This window comes from Carassius auratus, unplaced genomic scaffold (assembly GCF_003368295.1).
Source record: "Carassius auratus strain Wakin unplaced genomic scaffold, ASM336829v1 scaf_tig00217318, whole genome shotgun sequence".
Classification (NCBI taxonomy): domain Eukaryota; kingdom Metazoa; phylum Chordata; class Actinopteri; order Cypriniformes; family Cyprinidae; genus Carassius; species Carassius auratus.
Window position 1 is genome coordinate 218679 of NW_020528997.1, and position 26041 is coordinate 244719.

Consider the following 26041-nt stretch of genomic DNA (forward strand, 5'->3'; position numbering starts at 1 on the left):
TAGTACATCTAGCATTATATAACAACAGATGAATAAGTGAATCAAACTATATAAATGAGTCAATTAATCACTGGTCTGTTCAACAATATTGATGCTTTCAAGAATTAAATGAGAAACTGTCATTATATTGAAATGAATCCTTGATTCAACTATTTTGTTCAACAACACGACAGTCTTTATGAATAAATCACTGATTCAACAACCCTTTCAACAACACTAATACATTTCAGGGAAAAAAGGCTTTATGATTCAGCGAATCTTTGATTCAAACTATTTGTTCAACACTGATTCACTCAGGAATGAAGCACCTCTACTATGTGTTCCTGAGAGGCACATGTTGTGAGATTCATTGGGCTTTGGGAGGTATTGGTGGTGTGTACCTGGTAAACTCCAGACGACAGCAGGGTTTGGATGATCATCATGGCCTGATCGAGGTTCCAGCCCTGAACTAGTCTGAGCACGGAGAGTGCATTGAGCAGCACATTCCCTCCAGTGCCGCTGATCTGAGCCGTGCTCAAACCTGTGGACGACTGACCCAGAGCCGTGATGGTATCCAGCGTCAGAACCGGCGCGTTACTGGCCAGAGCCGCCGACACCTGCACACACACACACACACACACACACGCACGGGTTTAGCTCAGAGCTGATTTCAGCTGACATAAACACTCAGTCACTCCTGTATGTACTTCAGGAAGGATGTCGATGCAGTTCTGATGGACACTGGATGAGATGTTCTTCATCTGCTCCAGACTCAGCTGAAGGAAGGAGCTCGCAGGAGCCAAGCAGAGGAACTTCAGAGGAAGACTGTGAACACACAAACATGACCCAGCCTGGGTTGGTTTGTGGGTCTAAAATGATCTATAGTTTATATGGTCCAACAGACAAGTGGCTAAAACAGTTACTCTTTATTTTGATTGTCCACTTTAGACACGCTACTAACAGTTAGTAACTTTGTAACTACATGTCAACTAGCAGTCATTAAAGTATTAGTCTGCTTAATATCTGCTAACACATTATTTTGATGGGTCCACATCATACAACACACTATGAACTTATTCTACTAACCCTAGACCTAATCTAACAGTCTACTCTGAGAGTTAGTAGACATGTAGGCGGGCGCCGGGCGCCGCAGCATAAATGGCTGCCCACTGCTCCGGGTGTGTGCTCACAGTGTGTGTGTGTGTGTTCACTGCTCTGTGTGTGTGCGCATTTCGGATGGGTTAAATGCAGAGCACAAATTCTGAGTATGGGTCACCATACTTGGCTGAATGTCACTTCACTTTCACTTTCATGTAGTTACATTGTTACTTATAGTTAGTAGAATGTCTACCGTATTCTCCGGACTATAAGTCACACTTTTTGTCATAGTTTGGCTGGTCCTGCGACTTATAGTCAGGTGCAACTTATTTATCAAAAATAATTTGACATGAACCCAGAGAAATTAACATGATGTATTTTTGGACTGATGCGACTTATACTTAGGTGTGACTTATAGTCCGAAAAATATGGCAAGGTGGACTATCTAAATAAAGCGTAACTGTTCAGAGAATGGCTCAGTAAATGACTCATGTATGACTCATGTCCCATGAAGGACCTTTAACATCCAATGGAATCTTTCCATTGAACAAAAGTTTCGCATAACAGAAGAGTGTTGCCTGTGGGACTGCACTTCACACTAATTGTTCACTGAAAGGTTATTTGGGAAACCCAGATGGTTGTTCTAAACGACAAATCCTCCAGTTGGAACCTTTATTTTTAAGAGTTTAGTTTAGTAACGTGATTGAGAGTGTTGTTGGTGTCTCTCACTAGTAGGCACTGAAGGACGGATTCATCTCGAACAGCAGAGACACATAGTATTCCAAGACTTCATCAGGAACGCTGGTCTCACCAAAGAGCTGCAGGTTCTCCAGGTTCACGAGGAACGGCTGAAAAAGATTTTATGAGTTTAAACACGATGACACAAGGGTGAGTAGAAGATGAACGGATACAAACAACAGAAAATTGATCTTCCAGAGTTCTTCAAGGCTTGGGTAGACACACCTGAATGGAGCCAAACTGGAGGAGGTCATCCAGTGTGACGAAGCTCAAGAAGACAGAGATGTAGTCTGCAAACCAGGTGGTGGAGTTGAGATCCGGGTTGGAAGTGTTATAGCATTTAGGAGTTGAATCTAAAGCTGAGAACACAAAGACAAACGCGGCTCACTGTCAGACAAACCCTCATTATCAGTGGACATCAGAATCACTCACACAGTCGATCAGAGGGACTCACAGGTGTTGAGGTAGATCTGGATGGTGTTGTAGATGTCACTCTGAGAAAACTCAGCTGAAGTGTAGTTGTATTGAGCCATCACTGAAACGCTGAACAGAGAAACACACAGAATCCATCATCGTTAGATGTCTTTTGAGGAAAATTGATTACACTGAGCAGCTCATGTTGAGGGCCAATATGAGTCTAGCAAAATTTAAGAACAAGCTGACGAAGAAAAATCAGGCCAAAACTAAATTCAATTGGAGTTTGTTTCTGCAGTTTGAAACAAACACATAGAAGTAAAAGGTACAGTCACATTAACCAAAGCTCTGTGAAATCCATTCATTCGATTAAAAATCTGGGGGTTTGATGTTGGTCACTCAAAATGACCTACACAGCAAAATCCCCAGTGTTAATTTAACACTCTGAGTGTGGACTCATATAAACACTGAAACAGCGTTAAAAGTAAAACACTGAAGCAGAGTTGAGGTTAATGAGATAATTAAGAAGTTAATTGAGTTATGATTAAGCATTATTGAAGACACCTGATGTTAACAAGCAGAATCACCAAATGAGAAAATCACAATTTGTGTGTCACCATTATAGTGGTCAGTGTTTGCTTTAGTTGGGATCTTGAACCTTCAGTTATTCACTTTAGATTTTGTGTGGATGTGGTAACTGAGTTATAACATGCAGACAGACCAGAGCTAAGCCAATCATGTGGTATTGATTGTGGTTTGAACTAATTGTCATGGAATGCTGTTTGTCACCATTGTTGAGATTGAGTTGAGTTTCAATTACATTAAAACATAATCATCATCACCACCTTTTGCTCTTGGCTTGACACAAATTTCAAAATGAAAAAGTTACAACCCAAGATCACAACTAAAGCAAACACTGACCACTATAATGGTGATACACAAATTGTGATTTTCTCGGTTGGTGATTCTGCTTGTTAACATCAGGTGTCTTCAATAATGCTCAATCATAACTCAATTAACTTCATAATTATCTCATTAACTTCAACTCTGCTTCAGTGTTACTTTTAATACTGCTTCAGTGTTTATATGTGTCCACACTCAAGAGTGTTAAATTAACACTGGGGATTTTGCTGTGTACTGAAAGCTGCTTGGTTTGAAAGGGACTTCTGTGTGAGCTGTGCATCATGCATTACCACTTTAATGAGAATACACAATTGGCTTTTTATGTGCAAAATATCTCCAGCATTTCTAAAATTTGACTGTACTTTAGGCCTGTATCTTTTGATTCACAATGTAATGTTGAAAACAAGCTACTCACAACTTCTTGAAGGAGAGACAGGAGGTGTTTAGCATGACGTCTGGAGCGATGAACTGTGAGGTGAGGAGAGGCAGGTATTGAACCAGTCGATGATCAAACCACTGATTGACCTCAGACTGGACGTCCAGCTTCAGAACCTGAGGCCAGACGCAGGACAACACCTGCCGGGCCAAACCCACGGGCAACAGCGGCTCCTGCGGGACACACAGAGAGGGGCTTCTTCGTTTAGGACTCACACGTCACAGTTAGGACGATGGATCTGTGCTGCTTTGGCCACTTCACAGTACAGTATGTACAGAACTAAGTGAAGAGGCTAATATACGATTGTCAGAACCAGATATTATCAGATTTATATCTAGATGGTCTTTCCATTAGTTTGTAATATGAGTGAAAGATGTTCTTACCGTCTGTAAGTACTGGGGTGTCTTTGGGTAATTTCTGAAAAGCTGGCAGATTTGGGTCACATCGTCCACAGCATTCGGCCGGTTGAGAAGACTGCTGACCTCCGCTGGAGACACTGACTCCATCAGCTGTGAGAAAACACACTCTTCAAACAAGCAGAACTTACAATACGAAGAGTTAAAGGAGTGCACTTTGTGATCTGGTGCACGTTTAAAATGTTCTTCTCCAAAGCAACTGTTCTCAACCTGTTGACTCCCATTGCCCACAATAGCACTCAGAGGCTCCTCTTTAATCATCTTCCAGATCCCTGATTGAGATCCACTGATTTCAATAAAGGACTAATCTTTAACTACTGACTCGTTCACAGACTCTATATTGCATCAGTAATTGGCAGATGGAGGCGGTCTGACCTCTGGTACACGGCCCGGCGGCATCAGCGACAGGAAGGTGGTCAGATCGGGGAACTGGAAACTCATGAAGGAGGAGGTCAGGAAAGCGTAGTAGCTCTGGTTACCATAGCAGCGCAGTGGGGCGGGGCCTGTGGAGACAGAGGGATGATGGGTGAGTGGATGGAGGGATGAATACATGAATGAATGGATGGATGGATGGATGGATGGATGGATGGACACCTGTTAGAGAGCCGAGGATCAGCTGGTAGATCTGATCCTGTGTCTCCGGCTGGAAGGTGGAGCTGGACGAGTTCAACAGCTGCACCCTGGAAGAGCAAACATCAGTGAGCATGCAGACTGGTTGTGTTTGTGTGTCTGTGTGTGTGTGTGTGTGTGAGAGAGAGAGAGAGAGACTTACGCCTGCTGGCTGATGGGACAGGGTCTCTGCTGGACGATGCTGAAGTAGGACGTCACGTGTTGGACGGTGATGTTGGCTGTGAAGGATGGCAGTATGTTCAGGATCCAGATCTGCAGATCAGCATCTGGTAAGGTGGTCAGATTGGCCCTGTCAAACACCTGCTGCAGAAACGCCTCCTGCACGGGGGACGGGAGAACCACGCCCTGCGTCTGACAGACACAGACAACAGCCAATCAGAACTCCACAAATGGCCAATACGAAAACAGACACATCTAAGACGGCAATTCAGAAAACAGAGTATATATACATATATATATATATATATATATATATATATATATATATATATATATATATATATATATATATATATATATATATGATTCTTTTTTAAATGATTAACTGGACACAATGAAATGATTGTTTCAATCTATTGGGTAACATTACAGATTTTACTTTGATTTATTGGTGAAAAAACATCCCATTTATGCACCACAAATTAATGATTATTTTGATAATTGATTAATCGACCAGGTGTCTCTGTGAATAATCTTTTGATTGGATAAAAAGGTAGATCTTATTTTACATATTTAAAAAAAATAATAAAAAAAATACATTTATTTAAAAAAAAAAGTTATTCCACATTCATACAATACAAATGTCTATTCAGAACTATTGCATCCAATCAGAGAGAAGAGTTTCCATGCTGATGAATAGAATGTGTTAGGCATGTGTGTGTGTCACCTGTAGCGTAGCAGAGAGGGATGAGAAGAACGCAGTGATCTGAGCGTCCGTCACGTAGAGCAGCAGATTATCGACCGCAGCAGCGCTGGACAGGAATCCAGGAGAGATGGACACCTCCACTAACTGCCTCAGGCTCAACAGACTCAGAGTGTCCAACTACACACACAGAGAACAGGTCAACACATGCATCTGTACACGCTGTGTGTGTGTGTGTGTGTGTGTGTGTGTGTGTGTGTGTGTGTGTGTGTGTGTGTGTGTGTGTGTGTGTGTGTGTGTGTGCGCGTGTGTGTTCATACCACATTGAAGCTGGGGTTGAGTGTCTGCAGGTCAGTGACAGTGGTGAAAACAGAAAAACGTCCGAAGCTGCTGATCAGCCAATCAGAGCTGCTCTGAGAGACGTTCACACACCCTAAACACAGAGCAACACGTCACAACTGATCTACAGATCCCTGTGTGTGTGTGTGTGTGTGTGTGTGCGCGTGTGTGTGTGTGTGTGTGTGTTCAACCTGCAGTGCTGTTCTGAGAGAGGAAGACTTTGATGAAGTCAACGTAGAAGTTAGCTTGTGTATCAGTAGACATGACGTCAAAACTCTGACTGAAGCTCCTGACACTGTGAGAGAGACCAAACATATGAGTTTCATCAACATATGCGTGTGCGTGTGACTGTGTGTGAGAGAGAGAGTGTGTGTAGGTTAGTGAGTGAGTTAATGTGTGTGTGTGAGAGAGTATATGTGTGTGTGTGTGTGAGTAATTGTAAGAGAATGAATGAGTGAGTGAGTGTGTGCATGTGAGAGAGAGAGAGAGAGAGAGAGAGAGAGAGTGTGTGTGTGTGTGTGTGTGTGTGTGTAACTCACACGCTCTTGTATGTGTCGCAGCTGAAGTCTCTGGTGGACAGACAGGACAGGAACGTCTCAGAGGCGTAGGGTAAAAATGGGCGGAGCCTGGAGTCAAACCAGCGCTGGACGAACAAATCATCTCTCAGATTGGTGGAGCTGAAGGAGCTCAGAGTGACTTCTCCAATCACATTCAAGAATGAGACTGCAGGGCGGGACTTATTCAGCCTCTGACAGAGACACACACAGTTCATTGTTACTTACTTGTTTGACTTTGGTTTTAATAGATTATAAGTTAATATGTTGTCAATTTCTGTTGAATTATTGATGTTGATGTCTCCAAGTGTGGGTGTGTGTGTGTGTACCGTGTGTGTGAGCAGGTCGAGCGCTGGACCCAGCACAGGGTTGACCTTCTGCAAGAAGAGCTTCCACGTCTCCTCGGACACGCTCTCATTCCTGTTGAGACCGCATGACAACACCGTCGCCAGGTCCTGTGAGCTCAGAGCTGTCAGCTGAACACACACACACAGTAAACACATGCTTACAGAGACAGAGTGTGTATTCACGCGTCTGTGTATGGTGTGGTTCATGTACCTGTGCACAAGCGTACTGTGTGATGCTGAATTCACAGAGACGACTGCCATCATGAGACGAGCCGAGATACGCCGACACAACAGAGCTGGAACACACGCACGCACACACACACACACACACACACACACATATATATGATTATGACAGAAATAGAAACAGAAGCATCCAATCACAGCACAAATACTCCACAGATGGCCAGTCAAATTTAGTGCTGAAGCGAGTTATTATTTGATAATCAATTAATCAGTTTGTTTCTTTAAATAATCAATTGAAAGTATGTCTGTTTGAGATTTAAAATAATCTGAAGGCTCCTTGAAGTTGTTTGACACACCTGTTGGTGCTCCCACACACTGTTGTTTCTGAGAGAGAGAGAGAGAGAGAGAGAGAAAGAGAGACAGACGAGAGAGAGAGAGAGAGAGAGTCAGCTCACATAGCTACAGACAGACAGAACCAAACTAATCAATCAGAGACGATCACTAACCGTTCACTGGTGTGGCACCACACTGAAGGACACAGAAGAGACACACGTGAGCATCACATGAGCTTAAATCATCAACATACTTTTAAAAAGAGTTCTGATTAAGCAAATCATACAATTAAAATAATATATTCAAGTGCAAAGAGAATATAATATTTTCAGACACTTACCTGCAGGATTACAGTTTACAATTCTATTGAATGCATTAGGTCAACTCAATACACTTTAATGTCATTTCTATTGTATATCAACTATTTAAATATATTTGTAATTATGAATTTGGAACTAGTTTGATTAAAATCACACAACAATTACAATCGAATACTTAACATGTTAGTCAGCACATCAAAATTAGTGCACTTCTTTAAAGCATAACAATATATTATTAAACCAGTTTGGAAATGCACTTATAAATGTACTTAAAGTTTGTTTACAAATTAAACGTTTAAAAGCATACTCAAGTGTGTCAAAAAACATGAAAGTGTCTCTCTTTAAGTACTGTTTCTTTCGTTGTTGAAGATATGAAGTACACTACAAGTGCACTATCAGTAGAGTTAAGCACTCGTCTTATTCTCCAGAGCATCTTCAACACTCACCTGTCTGCTGGAGCTCACACAACCTGAGACAGAGAGACACACTCATGAGTGTGTGTGTGTGTGTGATGTCTGATACATACTAAACAGCAGGGAACTGAATTCAGATGAACTTGTGACTAAAATCAAACGTCTCATGATAGTGAAAGTGCTCTGGTCTCACCCTGCGGCACGTTCTGAAGAAGAGCTGATCTACTCCTCAGAATCACAGACTCCAGATCCACCGGCACGCTGACCATCAGATGATCCAGACGGTGGAAGCTAGCAGACAGACAGACAGATGTGTGAGCACGAGACTGTGAGGTTCAGCACATGAAGCACATTCAGTATATGACGACACTCACATGATCTGATATGATGCGCAGGAGACGTTCCTCTGTCAGAGAGAAACACATCCAGGTGTTAACAGTGCGACAGCCATGAGAAACTGATGCAGAAGTGCCCTGAGAAACTCTCTTACTGTCTTTGATGACTCCACCATGATGGGAAGTGTGGAGACGATCCTCTCTCTCTGTGGAGACGCCGTCAGGTGATCGAACACGGCATTGATGACCACACTTTTCTCTGGAAGACCAGGAACGTCGTCAAACATCAGCCCGACCAGCTGCTCTGGAGACAGATAGAGCAGGCTGCTCATCTGGAAACAGACAAGACAAGGAGGAAATATCCAGTTAAAACTCTTACACATTTCAAAAACAATCGGAAGCTTGTTTTCCAGTAAAACTGTGGAAGAAACTGTATCCTGTTCTAAGAGAATCTTCTCCTGCTAAAGTCAGCATGCAAGGAAAAATCACCTCATTTTCTAATTACACATAATAGATCTTATTGTGAGCAATTCATCTATACATACATTTCTCTTATTAATATAAAATCTGAGAGACATGCCCACATCAATGTATCAAAACACCTCAGTATCTTTCTCAGTTTGTGTCTCAGGTAAAACGACCATGTTTTACAGCAGTGGTTCCCAATCCTGGTCCCGGAGAACCCCGACACTGCACATTTGAGATGTCTCCATAATCAAACACACCTGATGAGTGGAGACTCCAAGACCTCAAGTGTGTGCGTCAGATAAGAGAGACACCAAAAGCGTGCAGTGTTGGGGGTTCTCCAGGACCAGGATTGGGAACCAGTGTGTTAGAGTAAATCCTGATGAATGCAGTGACTGTTCGTGGTGTAAACGTGATTCAATGACTGTACCGGGTTGAACTGTGGGTTGAGTGAGATCAGCTGATTCAGAGGAACAAGGGCAGAGAACTGGCCGAAGTTACTGATGAGCCACTGAGAGCTGTTGATGGAGACACACGCCGCACCTGAACACACACACACACAGCAGTACAGTGTTATTGATGAGCTGATCTGACCCAGACAGATGAATGACACACAGAGGAGCGTCTGATCAGTACCTGCTCTCGAGAGGAACGGGACGATGAAGTGTGACACGACTGTTTGGCGCTGAACGTCATTCATATGGGAAAATCCTGCATCGAACGCCCCAACCCTTCATCACACACACACACACACACACACACACACACCAATATGTCAACACTCAGACTCCAAATCTAAACTGATACTGAGATCCATATTCACACACTGCTCACTCAGTGTGTTTGACTGGTTGTAAATGTTTAAAGAGTAAGTGAGGAGGATCTGGGCTGTTTACACTGTCTGGAAGCTCTGGCAGCTGAGGTTCTGGCTGCGCAGACACTGCAGGAACGTCCCAGACGCACTGGGCAGGAACGCTCGCAGGTGTTCATCGAGCCACAGCACTACAGCGCTCTCATCCGTCAGTCTGTCCAGACGCAGCTCCCGCAGGACGTCCAGAGCCACAGAGGCAGAGCTGCTGCTCCACCACACCGACTGCACACAGAAGATCATCAGCACCGGCTCAAGGACAGAAACACCGTTATACAACACCACTACTCCCAGTCTGTGCTAACATTCATGATCCAGAATGAATTCTGTGATGTTTGCAGTCACTTTGAGTCTCTCAGGTCCTGTGTTCATGAAGCATTGATGAAGCATTTTCTGTTATTATTTTCTTGTTTAATACTGTAAAGCTGCTTTGACACAATCTGCATTTTAAAAAGCACCATATAAATAATGATGACTTGACTTGACTTGTTATAGTGATTCTAAATCTCAGATTTTCTAGTGTCATTAATATACTACACAGCAAAAAAGAGTGTGAAAGTGTTAAAATAGGAGTGTTAAATTAACACTGAATCTGAGTTAAAGTTAATGAGATAATTAAGTGATTAATTGAGAGATGATTGACCATTATTGACGAGACCTGATGTTAACATGAAGAATCAACAAAGATGAAAATCACTATTTCTATGTCACCATTATAGTGGTCAGTGTTTGGTTTAGTTGGGCTCTTGAGCCTAACATTTTTAAAGTCAGATTTGGTTTGGCTGTTACAACTGAATTGTAACAAACAGACGAAAGAAAATCAAAACATGGGTGTCCACAAAACTCAATTAATGCCTAAACAGATTTGATTGACCTCATTGATTATAACAACCCTGTGATTGTGATTAGTAAACAAACTACTAAAAGTAACATAAAAAATAGACTAGTAAAAATAAAGGAAATTACTGAAACAATTCAGCTAATAATTTATTCTTGCCGCAATGCATCATGGGAGCCATTGATGAATTTTGATAGGTGGCACCCAGAATGCACTGCAACATGATTTTTTTATTTATTTTCACCATTGTTGAGATTCACAGGTTTATTCTTGATGTTTGCACGTCTAACAGAAAGACTCTTTTGAAAGATTTTTGAACATATTTTAAGAAATTCCTCAGATTGTATTTAAAATGCTGGCAATACATTTTTGAAGAATCATAGGGCTTTAATAATCAACAATGTAACTTTAACTCAGTAATTCAGGCGTAACAATAGTATTTGCTTGTCCATCAGTTTTATAACTCAGTTATAACAGCCAACTAAAATTTGACTTTAACATTTTAGGGGTAAAGAGCCCGACTAAAACAAACACTGACCACTATAATGGTGACATCATAAAAATAGTGATTTTCATCTTTGTTGATTCTGCATGTTAACATCAGGTCTCGTCAATAATGGTCAATCATCATTCAATTAATCACTTATCTCATTAACTTTAACTCTGCTTCAGTGTTAATTTAAGACTCCTATTTTAACACTTTCACACTCTTGAGTGTGGTCTCACATGTACTCCCAACAGAGTTAATTTCACTCAGATTTTTTTGCTGTGTACTAAAGTTTTTAGTAATATTTAGAAAAATGCATTCCTGGCAACTACAACAAGTGAATCTTTTAGCTTACACTTTATTTTGATAGTTCACTTTAGACATTCTACTAACTATAAGCAACTTTGCAACTACTACATGTCAACTAATTCTCATTTATTTGTAACTACATGTCTCTCAGAGTAGAGTGTTAGGTTAGGTTTCGGGTTAGTAGAATAAATTCAAAGTTCATAGTCATTTGTTATGTCGTGGTCCCATCAAAATAAAGTGTTAGAATATATTAAGCAGACAGTCTAATACTTTAATGCAAAGCTACTTACTGTTAGTAGAATGTCTAAAGTGGACTTGAAATAAAGTGTTACCATATTTTATTTTATTTCAATTTGAGATTTTATTAACAAATACTGTAATAAATGTATTTCTCATTGTTAGTTAATGTTAGGTTATACGTGAGCTACAGTTAACTAATCAGATCTTATTGTAAAATTTGACCATGTTTATGGTTTTATTTGTTCTGAATCAGAAGCTCTTACAGACGAGCGAGTCTGTCCTGTACCTGGTTGGAGAGCTGGAGGAGGGCGACGTCCAGCAGGTTTGAGACTCTGGTCAGGAAGAGTTTCCAGCTCTCAGCTGAGCTCATGTCATCCACAGACAGATGAGCGTTCAGTAGTGTGACCAGATAGTCCATGTTCACATCCAGCACCTGAACACACCACAACACGCCTGTTTACATCACCGTTTCACATCTGATTACAGAGCTGCATTCTGGGATATAGACTCATATGTGATTACCGGGGCACATGCATGTGCTGCAATACTGAAGCCACAAATCCGTCCTTCGTTCAAGCACTGCTGTGCTGCAGAACTGGACAGAGAGGACACAGTTAGTCAAAGCTGGGAAAAACAAAACAGGAAAATGAAGCAGTAATCAGAGCTCTATGCTACCTGTCCACTCCGCTGCACACCCGAGTCTCTGAAACACACACAAAGAGACACATTACTGCACTCTCACACATGATCATCAAATTATAGCAGCACTTTTGCTTTGGATAAAAGCGTCTGCTAAAAGTGTAAATTTTAATGTTAAACGGGAATCACTGAATACCGTTGAATGGAGTCACGGGACACTGCAGAAGAAAAGACAAATGCAGCATGAAATGTACAGAACAGACGTAAAGAAAGTGTTTTTTTTTATTTTAAATAACAAACACACCTCATTCACGACTGGAAGAAGAGTGCAGTCTGTGAGAAAATCAAAAACAGCATTAATAATAAAACGTGGGAAAAGAACGTAACGGCTGACAGAGAGACAGATGATCTGCGCTGACCTGCAGGAGCCGTGCTGCTGAAGTTATAAAGGCTCTTCCAGATGACAGGCTCCAGATCACCCGCTCCTGAGCTCAAGATCTGCTCCAGCCTCGTGAAGCTGATTCACAGCACAACAGAAGTGCTCATGAACATGTGGTCAGTAATGCAAATTAATCTTATGCTTATTAATAAACTAACACTTACATTATCTGGTTGGTTTGACAGCTGAGTGGATTCTACAAAAGAAAACCAGTAGAAGTTATTTATTTATTTCCATTCATTAGAATAGATCTCTAAGCAGCAATAACAGGGTGAGCGCAGTAGAACATTTACATTTAGTCACTTAGCAGAAGCTTTTATCCAAAGTCACTTACAGATGAGGACAATAGATGAAATCAAAATCAACAAAAGAGCAATGATAAACAAGTGCTATAACAAGTCTCAGTTAGCTTAACGCAGTACACGAAACAAGTATTCATTTATTTTTTTTTATAGATAAAAATAAAACAGAATAGAAAAAATAATAAAGAAAGCAATTGTTGGAGGCCTTTTTTGCTCTTATTAATTGTATAATAAATAAAAATAAAGTAAATAGATAGATAGAATACAAAAGAATATAGAAGCTATTGTATTTTTTTTTTTTTTTAAGAAAACAAGCACTAAACGAAGAGGTGCAAGTCTAAATTGACAATGTTATTTTTTATTTTTTATTGTTTTGTTTTTGTTTTTTTGCTCAGATTGGGCAGGTCATTCCACCAGGAGGAAACATCTAATTGTGCCTCTTTGGGCTGAACAATAAAGTGACGTTCACTTGGAAAATGCAAGCTTCTAGAGTCACATACGTCTGAAGTAATGAATTTAGGTAAAGGGTTGAAGAACTAGTGGTGGTTTTGAAGGCAAACATTAATGCCTTGATAAACATGACTGAAAGCGTAATAGCACACTATGATAATACAATAGAATCAGTTACAAATGAACTGAAGAAAAGTAAAAAACGAAAAAATAAAATAAATGTAAAAATTACATTTATACTACTCGTGTAAATTGATAGAGCATTGTGTTTCTACGTCAGTGGAACAAAATATAAAATTAGTAACTTTGAACCGTTGTTTCCACTACTGAATTTGAGACACAGACCCCACATTTGACTAAATAAATATTAAAGATTAAGAAATTAGGGGGCCAAATTTCAACTCCCTAATATATACACTGTTCTAGAAAGGACCAACAACCTCCAGCAATAACCCTTAAACATTTCTCACCCTTGTGGAGAAAATATAAAGGAGCTCAAGAACATCTGGAAATCCTCGTTGCACAGGAGACACGAGCAGATGATCAAAAACAGTATTAATGATGAAATTCTGTGGCACACCAGGCTGAGTATTAACAATCAGTCCAACCATCTGCTCTGGAGTGAGATTAGACAGGGTCTCGAGCTAAAGTGACACAGAAAAACAAGCAAATAACAATGATTGGAACATTTCTACAGATAAAACTGATGATGTTGGTATTGTACATGTATTTCTTCTCATCATCTCTGTTCTTTAAATAAGATGTGGAGACATACGGGATCAAAGAGTCTGTTGATGGAGATCAGATCTGTGAGAGACACGAACTGAGAGAACGGGCCAAAGTTCTTCTGCAGCCACTCAACACTGTTGTTAGCAGTCGCCACACAGCCCGCATCTGACACACACACAACACACAGAGTGAAATCACCTTCATGATCTCCAGAACCTTCATATGAGACATCTGTGAACCTCCACCTCACCTGTTGCGTTTCTTCTCAGGAAGGGCAGAATGAAGAAGTTTGCCATGTCTCTTCCTTGAATCTCATTGACGAGTGGGACCTCTGACAGACTGGGAGATGATTGTAAATAATGTTGAACATGCATCTTATCAGCTCATGACAGTCTTGATCTATTGTTGGGGAAATGTTTTCTTACATGTGCTGGTAAGTTTGGCAGCTGAGGTTTTTGCTGCTGGTGCACAGCAGTAGGGATGGTGACGCAAATGGTAAAAACGGCTTCAGATATTGACCCAACAACATGCTGATGAAAGAGAGGTCTGTCCATTGGTCAGGACTGATGCGCTCCAGTCTCAGCTCTCCAACCACATCCAGCACTTGGGACACGACATCACCTCTGATTGGCTGAGACTGATGATGTAATGAGGAGGAATTACTGTCAGATTCCCAGTCAGTCTAACAGTGAACACTAGAGGACAGATGCACAAGACTCATTTACCATATTTGCTGCTGCGCTGGAGAATATGACGAGGGCTCCGTCCAGAACATCATTTGCTTTGGTGAAAAATAGTTTCCAGATCTCCTTGGAGTAACTTCTGCTGCTTGAAAGTTGACACTTCAGGAGTTCAGCCAGGTTTCCAGCAGTGATGCCGGTGAGCTACAAACACAGATTTCAGCAGTGGACATCAACGTTCAGGAAATATTATGCTGATTTCAGAAACTGCTACACGTTTGGAGGGATGCAGATTCCTAGACGATCATCAACATCGGCTCATGTGAACTGAGTTTTCTGTTCATGGTCTTCTTACCGAAGAGCAAATGTATTGCTGCAGGTCCACACTACAGGGGGCGCTCACGAGTGCAGCGGATAGGAGAGTCTCGTTACTGTGGAACACATCATAATTTCATGAGCACTTCCTGTCCCACAGATCATGTCACAGTGTTAAAGTGGAGAAAAGAGTGTTTAATCGTACCTGTTGACTCCTGAACAAACTCTGGTAGCTGTTAAATCCATCAGAAAACATTGATTAGTGCCACCGGATTTCATTTGCATCTCAGTACGACACCCGTAAATCACAATGCAGTAGTAAAAGAGGTTAAGAGAATGTAACAGAAGTAGAAAATTGACCACCAAAACTTGTTCAGATTTGTGGAAAGATTCTTTCAGTTTCTTGTTGGCTACATGGATAGAGGAAGTCATTGGCATAGTCCTAGGTCATATGTTCCCCAGGTTTATATGGCAAAGTTTATAAATTAGTTTGGGGTAACATGGGAAGATATAGTTAATTTGGGCGAACATTAAAGCCTGGAAACATAGGAGGGAATGAAGATTCACTTCATTGCAACATTCATCAAGGATCATTCAGACACTATGATAAGTTTGATTTCAAAAACTTATATGTTCTACAAAAGCACTTACCATTCGCAGGAGTGACCAGACACTGAAACAGATAAAAAAGAGAGAACAACGACAACATGTATAAAATCATTTGTAAAACGTTATGGTCAAAACAATGTGTGTTTTTAGTTTAATGAAAAAGTTTTAAACATCGAATCATAGTGAGGAGCTGTGTAGGACTGAACAAGATAGAGAAGGAACTGATGCTTAAAACAAACTCTTACTGTTGGAGGTTCGGGGAGTGAACAGTCTGAAAGTAAGACAAACATTCATTAATTAATTCCATCTGAAGTAATTAGAAACATGCTGATCTTCTAGAAGACTCAACAGCAAGAACTGAGGAAGATCAAGAATGACCTCTTGCTCCATTCTGCTTGAGTTCTCCAGTTGTTTGGAAGACCACAGTCTCCATCTCCGTCGGCAGGAAAGGTAACGCCTGAAACAGCCTCTGGAATCTGAGAAAGAACCACAGAATTACAGCAGATCTCAGTGCAAAGAGGCCAGAGACTCAATATCATGTACCAAGTACACTTACATCAGTATGTAGGAGCTGCACGGAATAATGGTCTGCAGAAACACAAACAAGCATCAATGCTGTTGTCACGCATAGGATTCATCAAACTCACTTATTTGACCATTGCAGATTTACTTTAAATATAATTTAAGACAAACCACATGTAAAAAAAGAAACCAGGAGGCATCAGAGTAGTGTTTGATGGAGAGCCACTGAGAACAACTGTGTAAATTTTACCGTCTGTGAGATTGAGAGCAGGTTTTGAAGAACATCAGGAAGTCCTCGCTCCACAGGAGACACAAACAGATGATCAAACACTGTATTGATGACGACTTTCTTCTCTGGGAGACCAGGTAGCTCTTCAACCAACAGTCCAGCCACCTGCTTGGGAGTGAGATTGTCCAGGGTCTCCAACTAAACACACACGGAAGGATAAGAGAATATAATTGAAGGGTAAAGTGATGGTGGTGTTTTTATAAATCATCTTTGATGAAATCACAAGTGTAGATGTGGAGACATACGGGATCAAAGAGTCTGTTGATGGAGATCAGATCTGTGAGAGACACGAACTGAGAGAACGGGCCAAAGTTCTTCTGCAGCCACTCAACACTGTTGTTAGCAGTCGCCAGACAGCCCGCATCTGACACACACACAACACACACAGTGAAATCACCTTCATGATCTCCAGAACCTTCATATGAGACATCTGTGAACCTCCACCTCACCTGTTGCGTTTCTTCTCAGGAAGGGCAGAATGAAGAAGTTCGCCATGTCTCTTCCTTGAATCTCATTGACGAGTGGGACCTCTGACAGACTGAGAGATGATTGCAAATAATGTTGAACAAGCATCTTTTCAGCTCATGACAGTCTTGAGCTATTTTTGGGGAAAATATTTTCTTACATGTGCTGGTAAGTTTGGCAGCTGAGGTTTTTGCTGCTGGTGCACAGCAGTAGGGATGGTGACGCAAATGGTAAAAACGGCTTCAGATATTGACCCAACAACATGCTGATGAAAGAGAGGTCTGTCCATTGGTCAGGACTGATGCGCTCCAGTCTCAGCTCTCCAACCACATCCAGCACTTGGGACACGACATCACCTCTGATTGGCTGAGACTGATGATGTAATGAGGAGGAATTACTGTCAGATTCCCAGTCAGTCTAACAGTGAACACTAGAGGACAGATGCACAAGACTCATTTACCATATTTGCTGCTGCGCTGGAGAATATGACGAGGGCTCCGTCCAGAACATCATTTGCTTTGGTGAAAAATAGTTTCCAGATCTCCTTGGAGTAAGTTCTGCTGCTTGAAAGTTGACACTTCAGGAGTTCAGCCAGGTTTCCAGCAGTGATGCCGGTGAGCTACAAACACAGATTTCAGCAGTGGACATCAACGTTCAGGAAATATTATGCTGATTTCAGAAACTGCTACACGTTTGGAGGGATGCAGATTCCTAGACGATCATCAGCATCGGCTCATGTGAACTGAGTTTTCTGTTCATGGTCTTCTTACCGAAGAGCAAATGTATTGCTGCAGGTCCACACTACAGGGGGCGCTCACGGATGCAGCGGATAGGAGAGTCTCGTTACTGTGGAACACATCACAATTTCATGAGCACTTCCTGTCCCACAGATCATGTCACAGTGTTAAAGTGGAGAAAAGAGTGTTTGATCGTACCTGTTGACTCCTGAACAAACTCTGGTAGCTGTTAAATCCATCAGAAAACATTGATTAGTGCTACCGGATTTCATTTACATCTTAGTACGACACCCGTAAATCACAATGCAGTAGTAAAAGAGGTTAAGAGAATGTAACAGAAGTAGAAAATTGACCACCAAAACTTGTTCAGATTTGTGGAAAGATTCTTTCAGTTTCTTGTTGGCTACATAGATAGAGGAAGTCATTGGCATAGTCCTAGGTCATATGTTCCCAGGTTTATATGGCTAAGTTTATAATTGAGTTTGAGGTAACATGGGAAGATATATTGAATTTGGGCGAACATTAAAGCCTGGAAACATAGGAGGGAATGAAGATTCAGTTCATTGCAACATTAATCAAGGATCATTCAGACACACTGATTAGTCTGATTTCAGAAACTACCATGTTCTATAAAGGCACTTACCATTCACAGGAGTGAACAGACACTGAAACAGATGAAGAAGAGAGAACAACGACAAAATATATAAATGCATTTTTTAAAAGTTATGGTCAAAACAATGTGGTTTTATTTTAACGATAAAATTTTAAACAGTGAATCATGGTGAGGAGCTGTGTAGGACTGAACAAAATAGAGAAGTAACTGATGCTTAAAACAAACTCTTACTGTTGGAGGTTCAGGTACTGTTGGCGGTTCAGGAAGTGAACAGTCTGAAAGTAAGACAAACATTCATTAATTAATTCCATATGAAGTAATTAGAAACATGCTGATCTTCTAGAAGACTCAACAGCAAGAACTGAGGAAGATCAAGAATGACCTCTTGCTCCATTCTGCTTGAGTTCTCCAGTTGTTTGGAAGACCACAGTCTCCATCTCCGTCGGCAGGAAAGGTAACGCCTGAAACAGCCTCTGGAATCTGAGAAAGAACCACAGAATTACAGCAGATCTCAGTGCAAAGAGGCCAGAGACTCAATATCATGTACCAAGTACACTTACATCAGTATGTAGGAGCTGCACGGAATAATGGTCTGCAGAAACACAAACAAGCATCAATGCTGTTGTCACGCATAGGATTCATCAAACTCACTTATTTGAACATTGCAGATTTACTTCAAATTTCATTTAAGACAAACCACACATAAAGACTAAACCAGTAGGCATCAGAGTAGTGTTTGATGGAGAGCCACTGAGAACAACTGTGCAAATTTTACCGTCTGTGAGATTGAGAGCAGGTTTTGAAGAACATCAGGAAGTCCTCGCTCCACAGGAGACACAAACAGATGATCAAACACTGTATTGATGACGACTTTCTTCTCTGGGAGACCAGGTAGCTCTTCAACCAACAGTCCAGCCACCTGCTTGGGAGTGAGATTGTCCAGGGTCTCCAACTAAACACACACGGAAGGATAAGCAAATATCAGTTAAGGAAAAAGTGATGGTGGTGTTATTTTTATAAATCGTCTTTGATGAAATCACAGGTGTAGATGTGGAGACATACAGGATCAAAGAGTCTGTTGATGGAGATCAGATCTGTGAGAGACACGAACTGAGAGAACGGGCCAAAGTTCTTCTGCAGCCACTCAACACTGTTGTTAGCAGTCGACACACAGCCCGCATCTGACACACACACAACACACACAGTGAAATCACCTTCATGAACTCCAGAACCTTCATATGAGACATCTGTGAACCTCCACCTCACCTGTTGCGTTTCTTCTCAGGAAGGGCAGAATGAAGAAGTTCGCCATGTCTCTTCCTTGAATCTCATTGACGAGTGGGACCTCTGACAGACTGGGAGATGATTGCAAATAATGTTGAACAAGCATCTTATCAGCTCATGACAGTCTTGATCTATTGTTGGGGAAATGTTTTCTTACATGTGCTGGTAAGTTTGGCAGCTGAGGTTTTTGCTGCTGGTGCACAGCAGTAGGGATGGTGACGCAAATGGTAAAAACGGCTTCAGATATTGACCCAACAACATGCTGATGAAAGAGAGGTCTGTCCATTGGTCAGGACTGATGCGCTCCAGTCTCAGCTCTCCAACCACATCCAGCACTTGGGACACGACATCACCTCTGATTGGCTGAGACTGATGATGTAATGAGGAGGAATTACTGTCAGATTCCCAGTCAGTCTAACAGTGAACACTAGAGGACACATGCACAAGACTCATTTACCATATTTGCTGCTGCGCTGGAGAATATGACGAGGGCTCCGTCCAGAACATCATTTGCTTTGGTGAAAAATAGTTTCCAGATCTCCTTGGAGTAACTTCTGCTGCTTGAAAGTTGACACTTCAGGAGTTCAGCCAGGTTTCCAGCAGTGATGCCGGTGAGCTACAAACACAGATTTCAGCAGTGGACATCAACGTTCAGGAAATATTATGCTGATTTCAGAAACTGCTACACGTTTGGAGGGATGCAGATTCCTAGACGATCATCAACATCGGCTCATGTGAACTGAGTTTTCTGTTCATGGTCTTCTTACCGAAGAGCAAACGTACTGCTGCAGGTCCACACTACAGGGGGCGCTCACGAGTGCAGCGGATAGGAAAGTCTCGTTACTGTGGAACACATCATAATTTCATGAGCACTTCCTGTCCCACAGATCATGTCACAGTGTTAAAGTGGAGAAAAGAGTGTTTGCTCGTACCTGTTGACTCCTGAACAAACTCTGGTAGCTGTTAAATCCATCAGAAAACATTGATTAGTGCTACCGGATTTCATTTGCATCTCAGTACGACACCCGTAAATCACAATGCAGTAGTAAAAGAGGTTAAGAGAATGTAACAGAAGTAGAAAATTGACCACCAAAACTTGTTCAGATTTGTGGAAAGATTCTTTCAGTTTCTTGTTGGCTACATGGATAGAGGAAGTCATTGGCATATTCCAAGGTCATATGTTCCCCAGGTTTATATGGCAAAGTTTATAAATTAGTTTGGGGTAACATGGGAAGATATAATTAATTGGGGCGAACATAAAAGCATGGAAACATAGGAGGGAATGAAGATTCAGTTCATTGCAACATTAATCAAGGATCATTCAGACACTATGATAAGTTTGATTTCAGAATCTAATATGTTCTACAAAAGCAATTACCATTCGCAGGAGTGACCAGACACTGAAACAGATAAAAAAGAGAGAACAACGACAACATGTATAAAATCATTTGTAAAACGTTATGGTCAAAACAATGTGTGTTTTTAGTTTAATGAAAAAGTTTTAAACATCGAATCATAGTGAGGAGCTGTGTAGGACTGAACAAGATAGAGAAGGAACTGATGCTTAAAACAAACTCTTACTGTTGGAGGTTCGGGAGTGAACAGTCTGAAAGTAAGACAAACATTCATTAATTAATTCCATCTGAAGTAATTAGAAACATGCTGATCTTCTAGAAGACTCAACAGCAAGAACTGAGGAAGATCAAGAATGACCTCTTGCTCCATTCTGCTTGAGTTCTCCAGTTGTTTGGAAGACCACAGTCTCCATCTCCGTCGGCAGGAAAGGTAACGCCTGAAACAGCCTCTGGAATCTGAGAAAGAACCACAGAATTACAGCAGATCTCAGTGCAAAGAGGCCAGAGACTCAATATCATGTACCAAGTACACTTACATCAGTATGTAGGAGCTGCACGGAATAATGGTCTGCAGAAACACAAACAAGCATCAATGCTGTTGTCACGCATAGGATTCATCAAACTCACTTATTTGACCATTGCAGATTTACTTTAAATATAATTTAAGACAAACCACATGTAAAAAAAGAAACCAGGAGGCATCAGAGTAGTGTTTGATGGAGAGCCACTGAGAACAACTGTGTAAATTTTACCGTCTGTGAGATTGAGAGCAGGTTTTGAAGAACATCAGGAAGTCCTCGCTCCACAGGAGACACAAACAGATGATCAAACACTGTATTGATGACGACTTTCTTCTCTGGGAGACCAGGTAGCTCTTCAACCAACAGTCCAGCCACCTGCTTGGGAGTGAGATTGTCCAGGGTCTCCAACTAAACACACACGGAAGGATAAGAGAATATAATTGAAGGGTAAAGTGATGGTGGTGTTTTTATAAATCATCTTTGATGAAATCACAAGTGTAGATGTGGAGACATACGGGATCAAATAGTCTGTTGATGGAGATCAGATCTGTGAGAGACACGAACTGAGAGAACGGGCCAAAGTTCTTCTGCAGCCACTCAACACTGTTGTTAGCAGTCGCCACACAGCCCGCATCTGACACACACACAACACACACAGTGAAATCACCTTCATGATCTCCAGAACCTTCATATGAGACATCTGTGAACCTCCACCTCACCTGTTGCGTTTCTTCTCAGGAAGGGCAGAATGAAGAAGTTCGCCATGTCTCTTCCTTGAATCTCATTGACGAGTGGGACCTCTGACAGACTGGGAGATGATTGCAAATAATGTTGAACAAGCATCTTATCAGCTCATGACAGTCTTGAGCTATTTTTGGGGAAAATATTTTCTTACATGTGCTGGTAAGTTTGGCAGCTGAGGTTTTTGCTGCTGGTGCACAGCAGTAGGGATGGTGACGCAAATGGTAAAAACGGCTTCAGATATTGACCCAACAACATGCTGATGAAAGAGAGGTCTGTCCATTGGTCAGGACTGATGCGCTCCAGTCTCAGCTCTCCAACCACATCCAGCACTTGGGACACGACATCACCTCTGATTGGCTGAGACTGATGATGTAATGAGGAGGAATTACTGTCAGATTCCCAGTCAGTCTAACAGTGAACACTAGAGGACAGATGCACAAGACTCATTTACCATATTTGCTGCTGCGCTGGAGAATATGACGAGGGCTCCGTCCAGAACATCATTTGCTTTGGTGAAAAATAGTTTCCAGATCTCCTTGGAGTAACTTCTGCTGCTTGAAAGTTGACACTTCAGGAGTTCAGCCAGGTTTCCAGCAGTGATGCCGGTGAGCTACAAACACAGATTTCAGCAGTGGACATCAACGTTCAGGAAATATTATGCTGATTTCAGAAACTGCTACACGTTTGGAGGGATGCAGATTCCTAGACGATCATCAGCATCGGCTCATGTGAACTGAGTTTTCTGTTCATGGTCTTCTTACCGAAGAGCAAATGTATTGCTGCAGGTCCACACTACAGGGGGCGCTCACGGATGCAGCGGATAGGAGAGTCTCGTTACTGTGGAACACATCACAATTTCATGAGCACTTCCTGTCCCACAGATCATGTCACAGTGTTAAAGTGGAGAAAAGAGTGTTTGATCGTACCTGTTGACTCCTGAACAAACTCTGGTAGCTGTTAAATCCATCAGAAAACATTGATTAGTGCTACCGGATTTCATTTACATCTTAGTACGACACCCGTAAATCACAATGCAGTAGTAAAAGAGGTTAAGAGAATGTAACAGAAGTAGAAAATTGACCACCAAAACTTGTTCAGATTTGTGGAAAGATTCTTTCAGTTTCTTGTTGGCTACATAGATAGAGGAAGTCATTGGCATAGTCCTAGGTCATATGTTCCCAGGTTTATATGGCTAAGTTTATAATTGAGTTTGAGGTAACATGGGAAGATATATTGAATTTGGACGAACATTAAAGCCTGGAAACATAGGAGGGAATGAAGATTCAGTTCATTGCAACATTAATCAAGGATCATTCAGACACACTGATTAGTCTGATTTCAGAAACTACCATGTTCTATAAAGGCACTTACCATTCACAGGAGTGAACAGACACTGAAACAGATGAAGAAGAGAGAACAACGACAAAATATATAAATGCATTTTTTAAAAGTTATGGTCAAAACAATGTGGTTTTATTTTAACGATAAAATTTTAAACAGTGAATCATGGTGAGGAGCTGTGTAGGACTGAACAAAATAGAGAAGTAACTGATGCTTAAAACAAACTCTTACTGTTGGAGGTTCAGGTACTGTTGGCGGTTCAGGAAGTGAACAGTCTGAAAGTAAGACAAACATTAATTAATTAATTCCATATGAAGTAATTAGAAACATGCTGATCTTCTAGAAGACTCAACAGCAAGAACTGAGGAAGATCAAGAATGACCTCTTGCTCCATTCTGCTTGAGTTCTCCAGTTGTTTGGAAGACCACAGTCTCCATCTCCGTCGGCAGGAAAGGTAACGCCTGAAACAGCCTCTGGAATCTGAGAAAGAACCACAGAATTACAGCAGATCTCAGTGCAAAGAGGCCAGAGACTCAATATCATGTACCAAGTACACTTACATCAGTATGTAGGAGCTGCACGGAATAATGGTCTGCAGAAACACAAACAAGCATCAATGCTGTTGTCACGCATAGGATTCATCAAACTCACTTATTTGAACATTGCAGATTTACTTCAAATTTCATTTAAGACAAACCACACATAAAGACTAAACCAGGAGGCATCAGAGTAGTGTTTGATGGAGAGCCACTGAGAACAACTGTGCAAATTTTACCATCTGTGAGATTGAGAGCAGGTTTTGAAGAACATCAGGAAGTCCTCGCTCCACAGGAGACACAAACAGATGATCAAACACTGTATTGATGACGACTTTCTTCTCTGGGAGACCAGGTAGCTCTTCAACCAACAGTCCAGCCACCTGCTTGGGAGTGAGATTGTCCAGGGTCTCCAACTAAACACACACGGAAGGATAAGCGAATATCAGTTAAGGATAAAGTGATGGTGGTGTTATTTTATAAATCATCTTTGATGAAATCACAGGTGTAGATGTGGAGACATACGGGATCAAAGAGTCTGTTGATGGAGATCAGATCTGTGAGAGACACGAACTGAGAGAACGGGCCAAAGTTCTTCTGCAGCCACTCAACACTGTTGTTAGCAGTCGCCACACAGCCCGCATCTGACACACACACAACACACACAGTGAAATCACCTTCATGAACTCCAGAACCTTCATATGAGACATCTGTGAACCTCCAACTCACCTGTTGCGTTTCTTCTCAGGAAGGGCAGAATGAAGAAGTTGCCATGTCTCTTCCTTGAATCTCATTGACGAGTGGGACCTCTGACAGACTGAGAGATGATTTCAAATAATGTTGAACAAGCATCTTATCAGCTCATGACAGTCTTGAGCTATTTTTGGGGAAAATATTTTCTTACATGTGCTGGTAAGTTTGGCAGCTGAGGTTTTTGCTGCTGGTGCACAGCAGTAGGGATGGTGACGCAAATGGTAAAAACGGCTTCAGATATTGACCCAACAACATGCTGATGAAAGAGAGGTCTGTCCATTGGTCAGGACTGATGCGCTCCAGTCTCAGCTCTCCAACCACATCCAGCACTTGGGACACGACATCACCTCTGATTGGCTGAGACTGATGATGTAATGAGGAGGAATTACTGTCAGATTCCCAGTCAGTCTAACAGTGAACACTAGAGGACAGATGCACAAGACTCATTTACCATATTTGCTGCTGCGCTGGAGAATATGACGAGGGCTCCGTCCAGAACATCATTTGCTTTGGTGAAAAATAGTTTCCAGATCTCCTTGGAGTAACTTCTGCTGCTTGAAAGTTGACACTTCAGGAGTTCAGCCAGGTTTCCAGCAGTGATGCCGGTGAGCTACAAACACAGATTTCAGCAGTGGACATCAACGTTCAGGAAATATTATGCTGATTTCAGAAACTGCTACACGTTTGGAGGGATGCAGATTCCTAGACGATCATCAACATCGGCTCATGTGAACTGAGTTTTCTGTTCATGGTCTTCTTACCGAAGAGCAAACGTACTGCTGCAGGTCCACACTACAGGGGGCGCTCACGAGTGCAGCGGATAGGAGAGTCTCGTTACTGTGGAACACATCATAATTTCATGAGCACTTCCTGTCCCACGGATCATGTCACAGTGTTAAGTGGAAAAGAGTGTTTGCTCGTACCTGTTGACTCCTGAACAAACTCTGGTAACTGTTAAATCCATCAGAAAACATTGATTAGTGCCACCGGATTTCATTTGCATCTCAGATACGACACCCGTAAATTCACAATGCAGTAGTAAAAGAGGTTAAGAGAATGTTAACAGAAGTAGAAAATTGACCACCAAAACTTGTTCAGATTTGTGGAAAGATTCTTTCAGTTTTCTTGTTGGCTACATGGATAGAGGAAGTCATTGGCATATTCCCAAGGTCATATGTTCCAGGTTTATATGGCAAAGTTTATAAATT

General features: G+C 41.5%; 1 protein-coding gene across 1 annotated transcript in view; it reads right to left on the reverse strand.

Moving 5' to 3' along the window:
- Nucleotides 1–25670, reverse strand: part of LOC113100632 (uncharacterized) — a gene marked incomplete at its 5' end in the record, with an annotated part of 32581 nt that extends 6911 nt beyond the window's left edge. Inside the window, 80 exons of the mRNA XM_026265255.1 lie at nucleotides 381–596; nucleotides 687–804; nucleotides 1807–1925; nucleotides 2041–2174; nucleotides 2270–2358; nucleotides 3548–3741; nucleotides 3952–4077; nucleotides 4360–4487; nucleotides 4579–4664; nucleotides 4757–4965; nucleotides 5501–5656; nucleotides 5797–5909; nucleotides 6007–6110; nucleotides 6355–6563; nucleotides 6699–6845; nucleotides 6928–7012; nucleotides 7259–7286; nucleotides 7409–7430; nucleotides 8002–8024; nucleotides 8162–8259; nucleotides 8343–8374; nucleotides 8459–8635; nucleotides 9199–9311; nucleotides 9405–9499; nucleotides 9665–9861; nucleotides 11797–11943; nucleotides 12033–12105; nucleotides 12186–12213; nucleotides 12346–12367; nucleotides 12454–12482; nucleotides 12569–12666; nucleotides 12753–12784; nucleotides 13811–13984; nucleotides 14116–14234; nucleotides 14320–14408; nucleotides 14495–14706; nucleotides 14795–14953; nucleotides 15105–15180; nucleotides 15270–15297; nucleotides 15716–15737; nucleotides 15919–15944; nucleotides 16052–16149; nucleotides 16230–16261; nucleotides 16446–16622; nucleotides 16730–16848; nucleotides 16934–17022; nucleotides 17110–17321; nucleotides 17410–17568; nucleotides 17720–17795; nucleotides 17885–17912; nucleotides 18330–18351; nucleotides 18531–18574; nucleotides 18682–18779; nucleotides 18860–18891; nucleotides 19075–19251; nucleotides 19362–19480; nucleotides 19566–19654; nucleotides 19741–19952; nucleotides 20041–20199; nucleotides 20351–20426; nucleotides 21165–21189; nucleotides 21297–21394; nucleotides 21475–21506; nucleotides 21691–21867; nucleotides 21975–22093; nucleotides 22179–22267; nucleotides 22355–22566; nucleotides 22655–22813; nucleotides 22965–23040; nucleotides 23130–23157; nucleotides 23575–23596; nucleotides 23776–23819; nucleotides 23927–24024; nucleotides 24105–24136; nucleotides 24320–24496; nucleotides 24606–24724; nucleotides 24810–24862; nucleotides 24985–25196; nucleotides 25285–25443; nucleotides 25595–25670. Coding sequence (XP_026121040.1) covers nucleotides 381–596; nucleotides 687–804; nucleotides 1807–1925; nucleotides 2041–2174; nucleotides 2270–2358; nucleotides 3548–3741; nucleotides 3952–4077; nucleotides 4360–4487; nucleotides 4579–4664; nucleotides 4757–4965; nucleotides 5501–5656; nucleotides 5797–5909; nucleotides 6007–6110; nucleotides 6355–6563; nucleotides 6699–6845; nucleotides 6928–7012; nucleotides 7259–7286; nucleotides 7409–7430; nucleotides 8002–8024; nucleotides 8162–8259; nucleotides 8343–8374; nucleotides 8459–8635; nucleotides 9199–9311; nucleotides 9405–9499; nucleotides 9665–9861; nucleotides 11797–11943; nucleotides 12033–12105; nucleotides 12186–12213; nucleotides 12346–12367; nucleotides 12454–12482; nucleotides 12569–12666; nucleotides 12753–12784; nucleotides 13811–13984; nucleotides 14116–14234; nucleotides 14320–14408; nucleotides 14495–14706; nucleotides 14795–14953; nucleotides 15105–15180; nucleotides 15270–15297; nucleotides 15716–15737; nucleotides 15919–15944; nucleotides 16052–16149; nucleotides 16230–16261; nucleotides 16446–16622; nucleotides 16730–16848; nucleotides 16934–17022; nucleotides 17110–17321; nucleotides 17410–17568; nucleotides 17720–17795; nucleotides 17885–17912; nucleotides 18330–18351; nucleotides 18531–18574; nucleotides 18682–18779; nucleotides 18860–18891; nucleotides 19075–19251; nucleotides 19362–19480; nucleotides 19566–19654; nucleotides 19741–19952; nucleotides 20041–20199; nucleotides 20351–20426; nucleotides 21165–21189; nucleotides 21297–21394; nucleotides 21475–21506; nucleotides 21691–21867; nucleotides 21975–22093; nucleotides 22179–22267; nucleotides 22355–22566; nucleotides 22655–22813; nucleotides 22965–23040; nucleotides 23130–23157; nucleotides 23575–23596; nucleotides 23776–23819; nucleotides 23927–24024; nucleotides 24105–24136; nucleotides 24320–24496; nucleotides 24606–24724; nucleotides 24810–24862; nucleotides 24985–25196; nucleotides 25285–25443; nucleotides 25595–25670 — 8377 coding nt within the window. The remainder of the gene's footprint in view (nucleotides 1–380; nucleotides 597–686; nucleotides 805–1806; nucleotides 1926–2040; nucleotides 2175–2269; nucleotides 2359–3547; nucleotides 3742–3951; nucleotides 4078–4359; nucleotides 4488–4578; nucleotides 4665–4756; nucleotides 4966–5500; nucleotides 5657–5796; nucleotides 5910–6006; nucleotides 6111–6354; nucleotides 6564–6698; nucleotides 6846–6927; nucleotides 7013–7258; nucleotides 7287–7408; nucleotides 7431–8001; nucleotides 8025–8161; nucleotides 8260–8342; nucleotides 8375–8458; nucleotides 8636–9198; nucleotides 9312–9404; nucleotides 9500–9664; nucleotides 9862–11796; nucleotides 11944–12032; nucleotides 12106–12185; nucleotides 12214–12345; nucleotides 12368–12453; nucleotides 12483–12568; nucleotides 12667–12752; nucleotides 12785–13810; nucleotides 13985–14115; nucleotides 14235–14319; nucleotides 14409–14494; nucleotides 14707–14794; nucleotides 14954–15104; nucleotides 15181–15269; nucleotides 15298–15715; nucleotides 15738–15918; nucleotides 15945–16051; nucleotides 16150–16229; nucleotides 16262–16445; nucleotides 16623–16729; nucleotides 16849–16933; nucleotides 17023–17109; nucleotides 17322–17409; nucleotides 17569–17719; nucleotides 17796–17884; nucleotides 17913–18329; nucleotides 18352–18530; nucleotides 18575–18681; nucleotides 18780–18859; nucleotides 18892–19074; nucleotides 19252–19361; nucleotides 19481–19565; nucleotides 19655–19740; nucleotides 19953–20040; nucleotides 20200–20350; nucleotides 20427–21164; nucleotides 21190–21296; nucleotides 21395–21474; nucleotides 21507–21690; nucleotides 21868–21974; nucleotides 22094–22178; nucleotides 22268–22354; nucleotides 22567–22654; nucleotides 22814–22964; nucleotides 23041–23129; nucleotides 23158–23574; nucleotides 23597–23775; nucleotides 23820–23926; nucleotides 24025–24104; nucleotides 24137–24319; nucleotides 24497–24605; nucleotides 24725–24809; nucleotides 24863–24984; nucleotides 25197–25284; nucleotides 25444–25594) is intronic.
- Nucleotides 25671–26041: the final 371 nt, after the last annotated feature.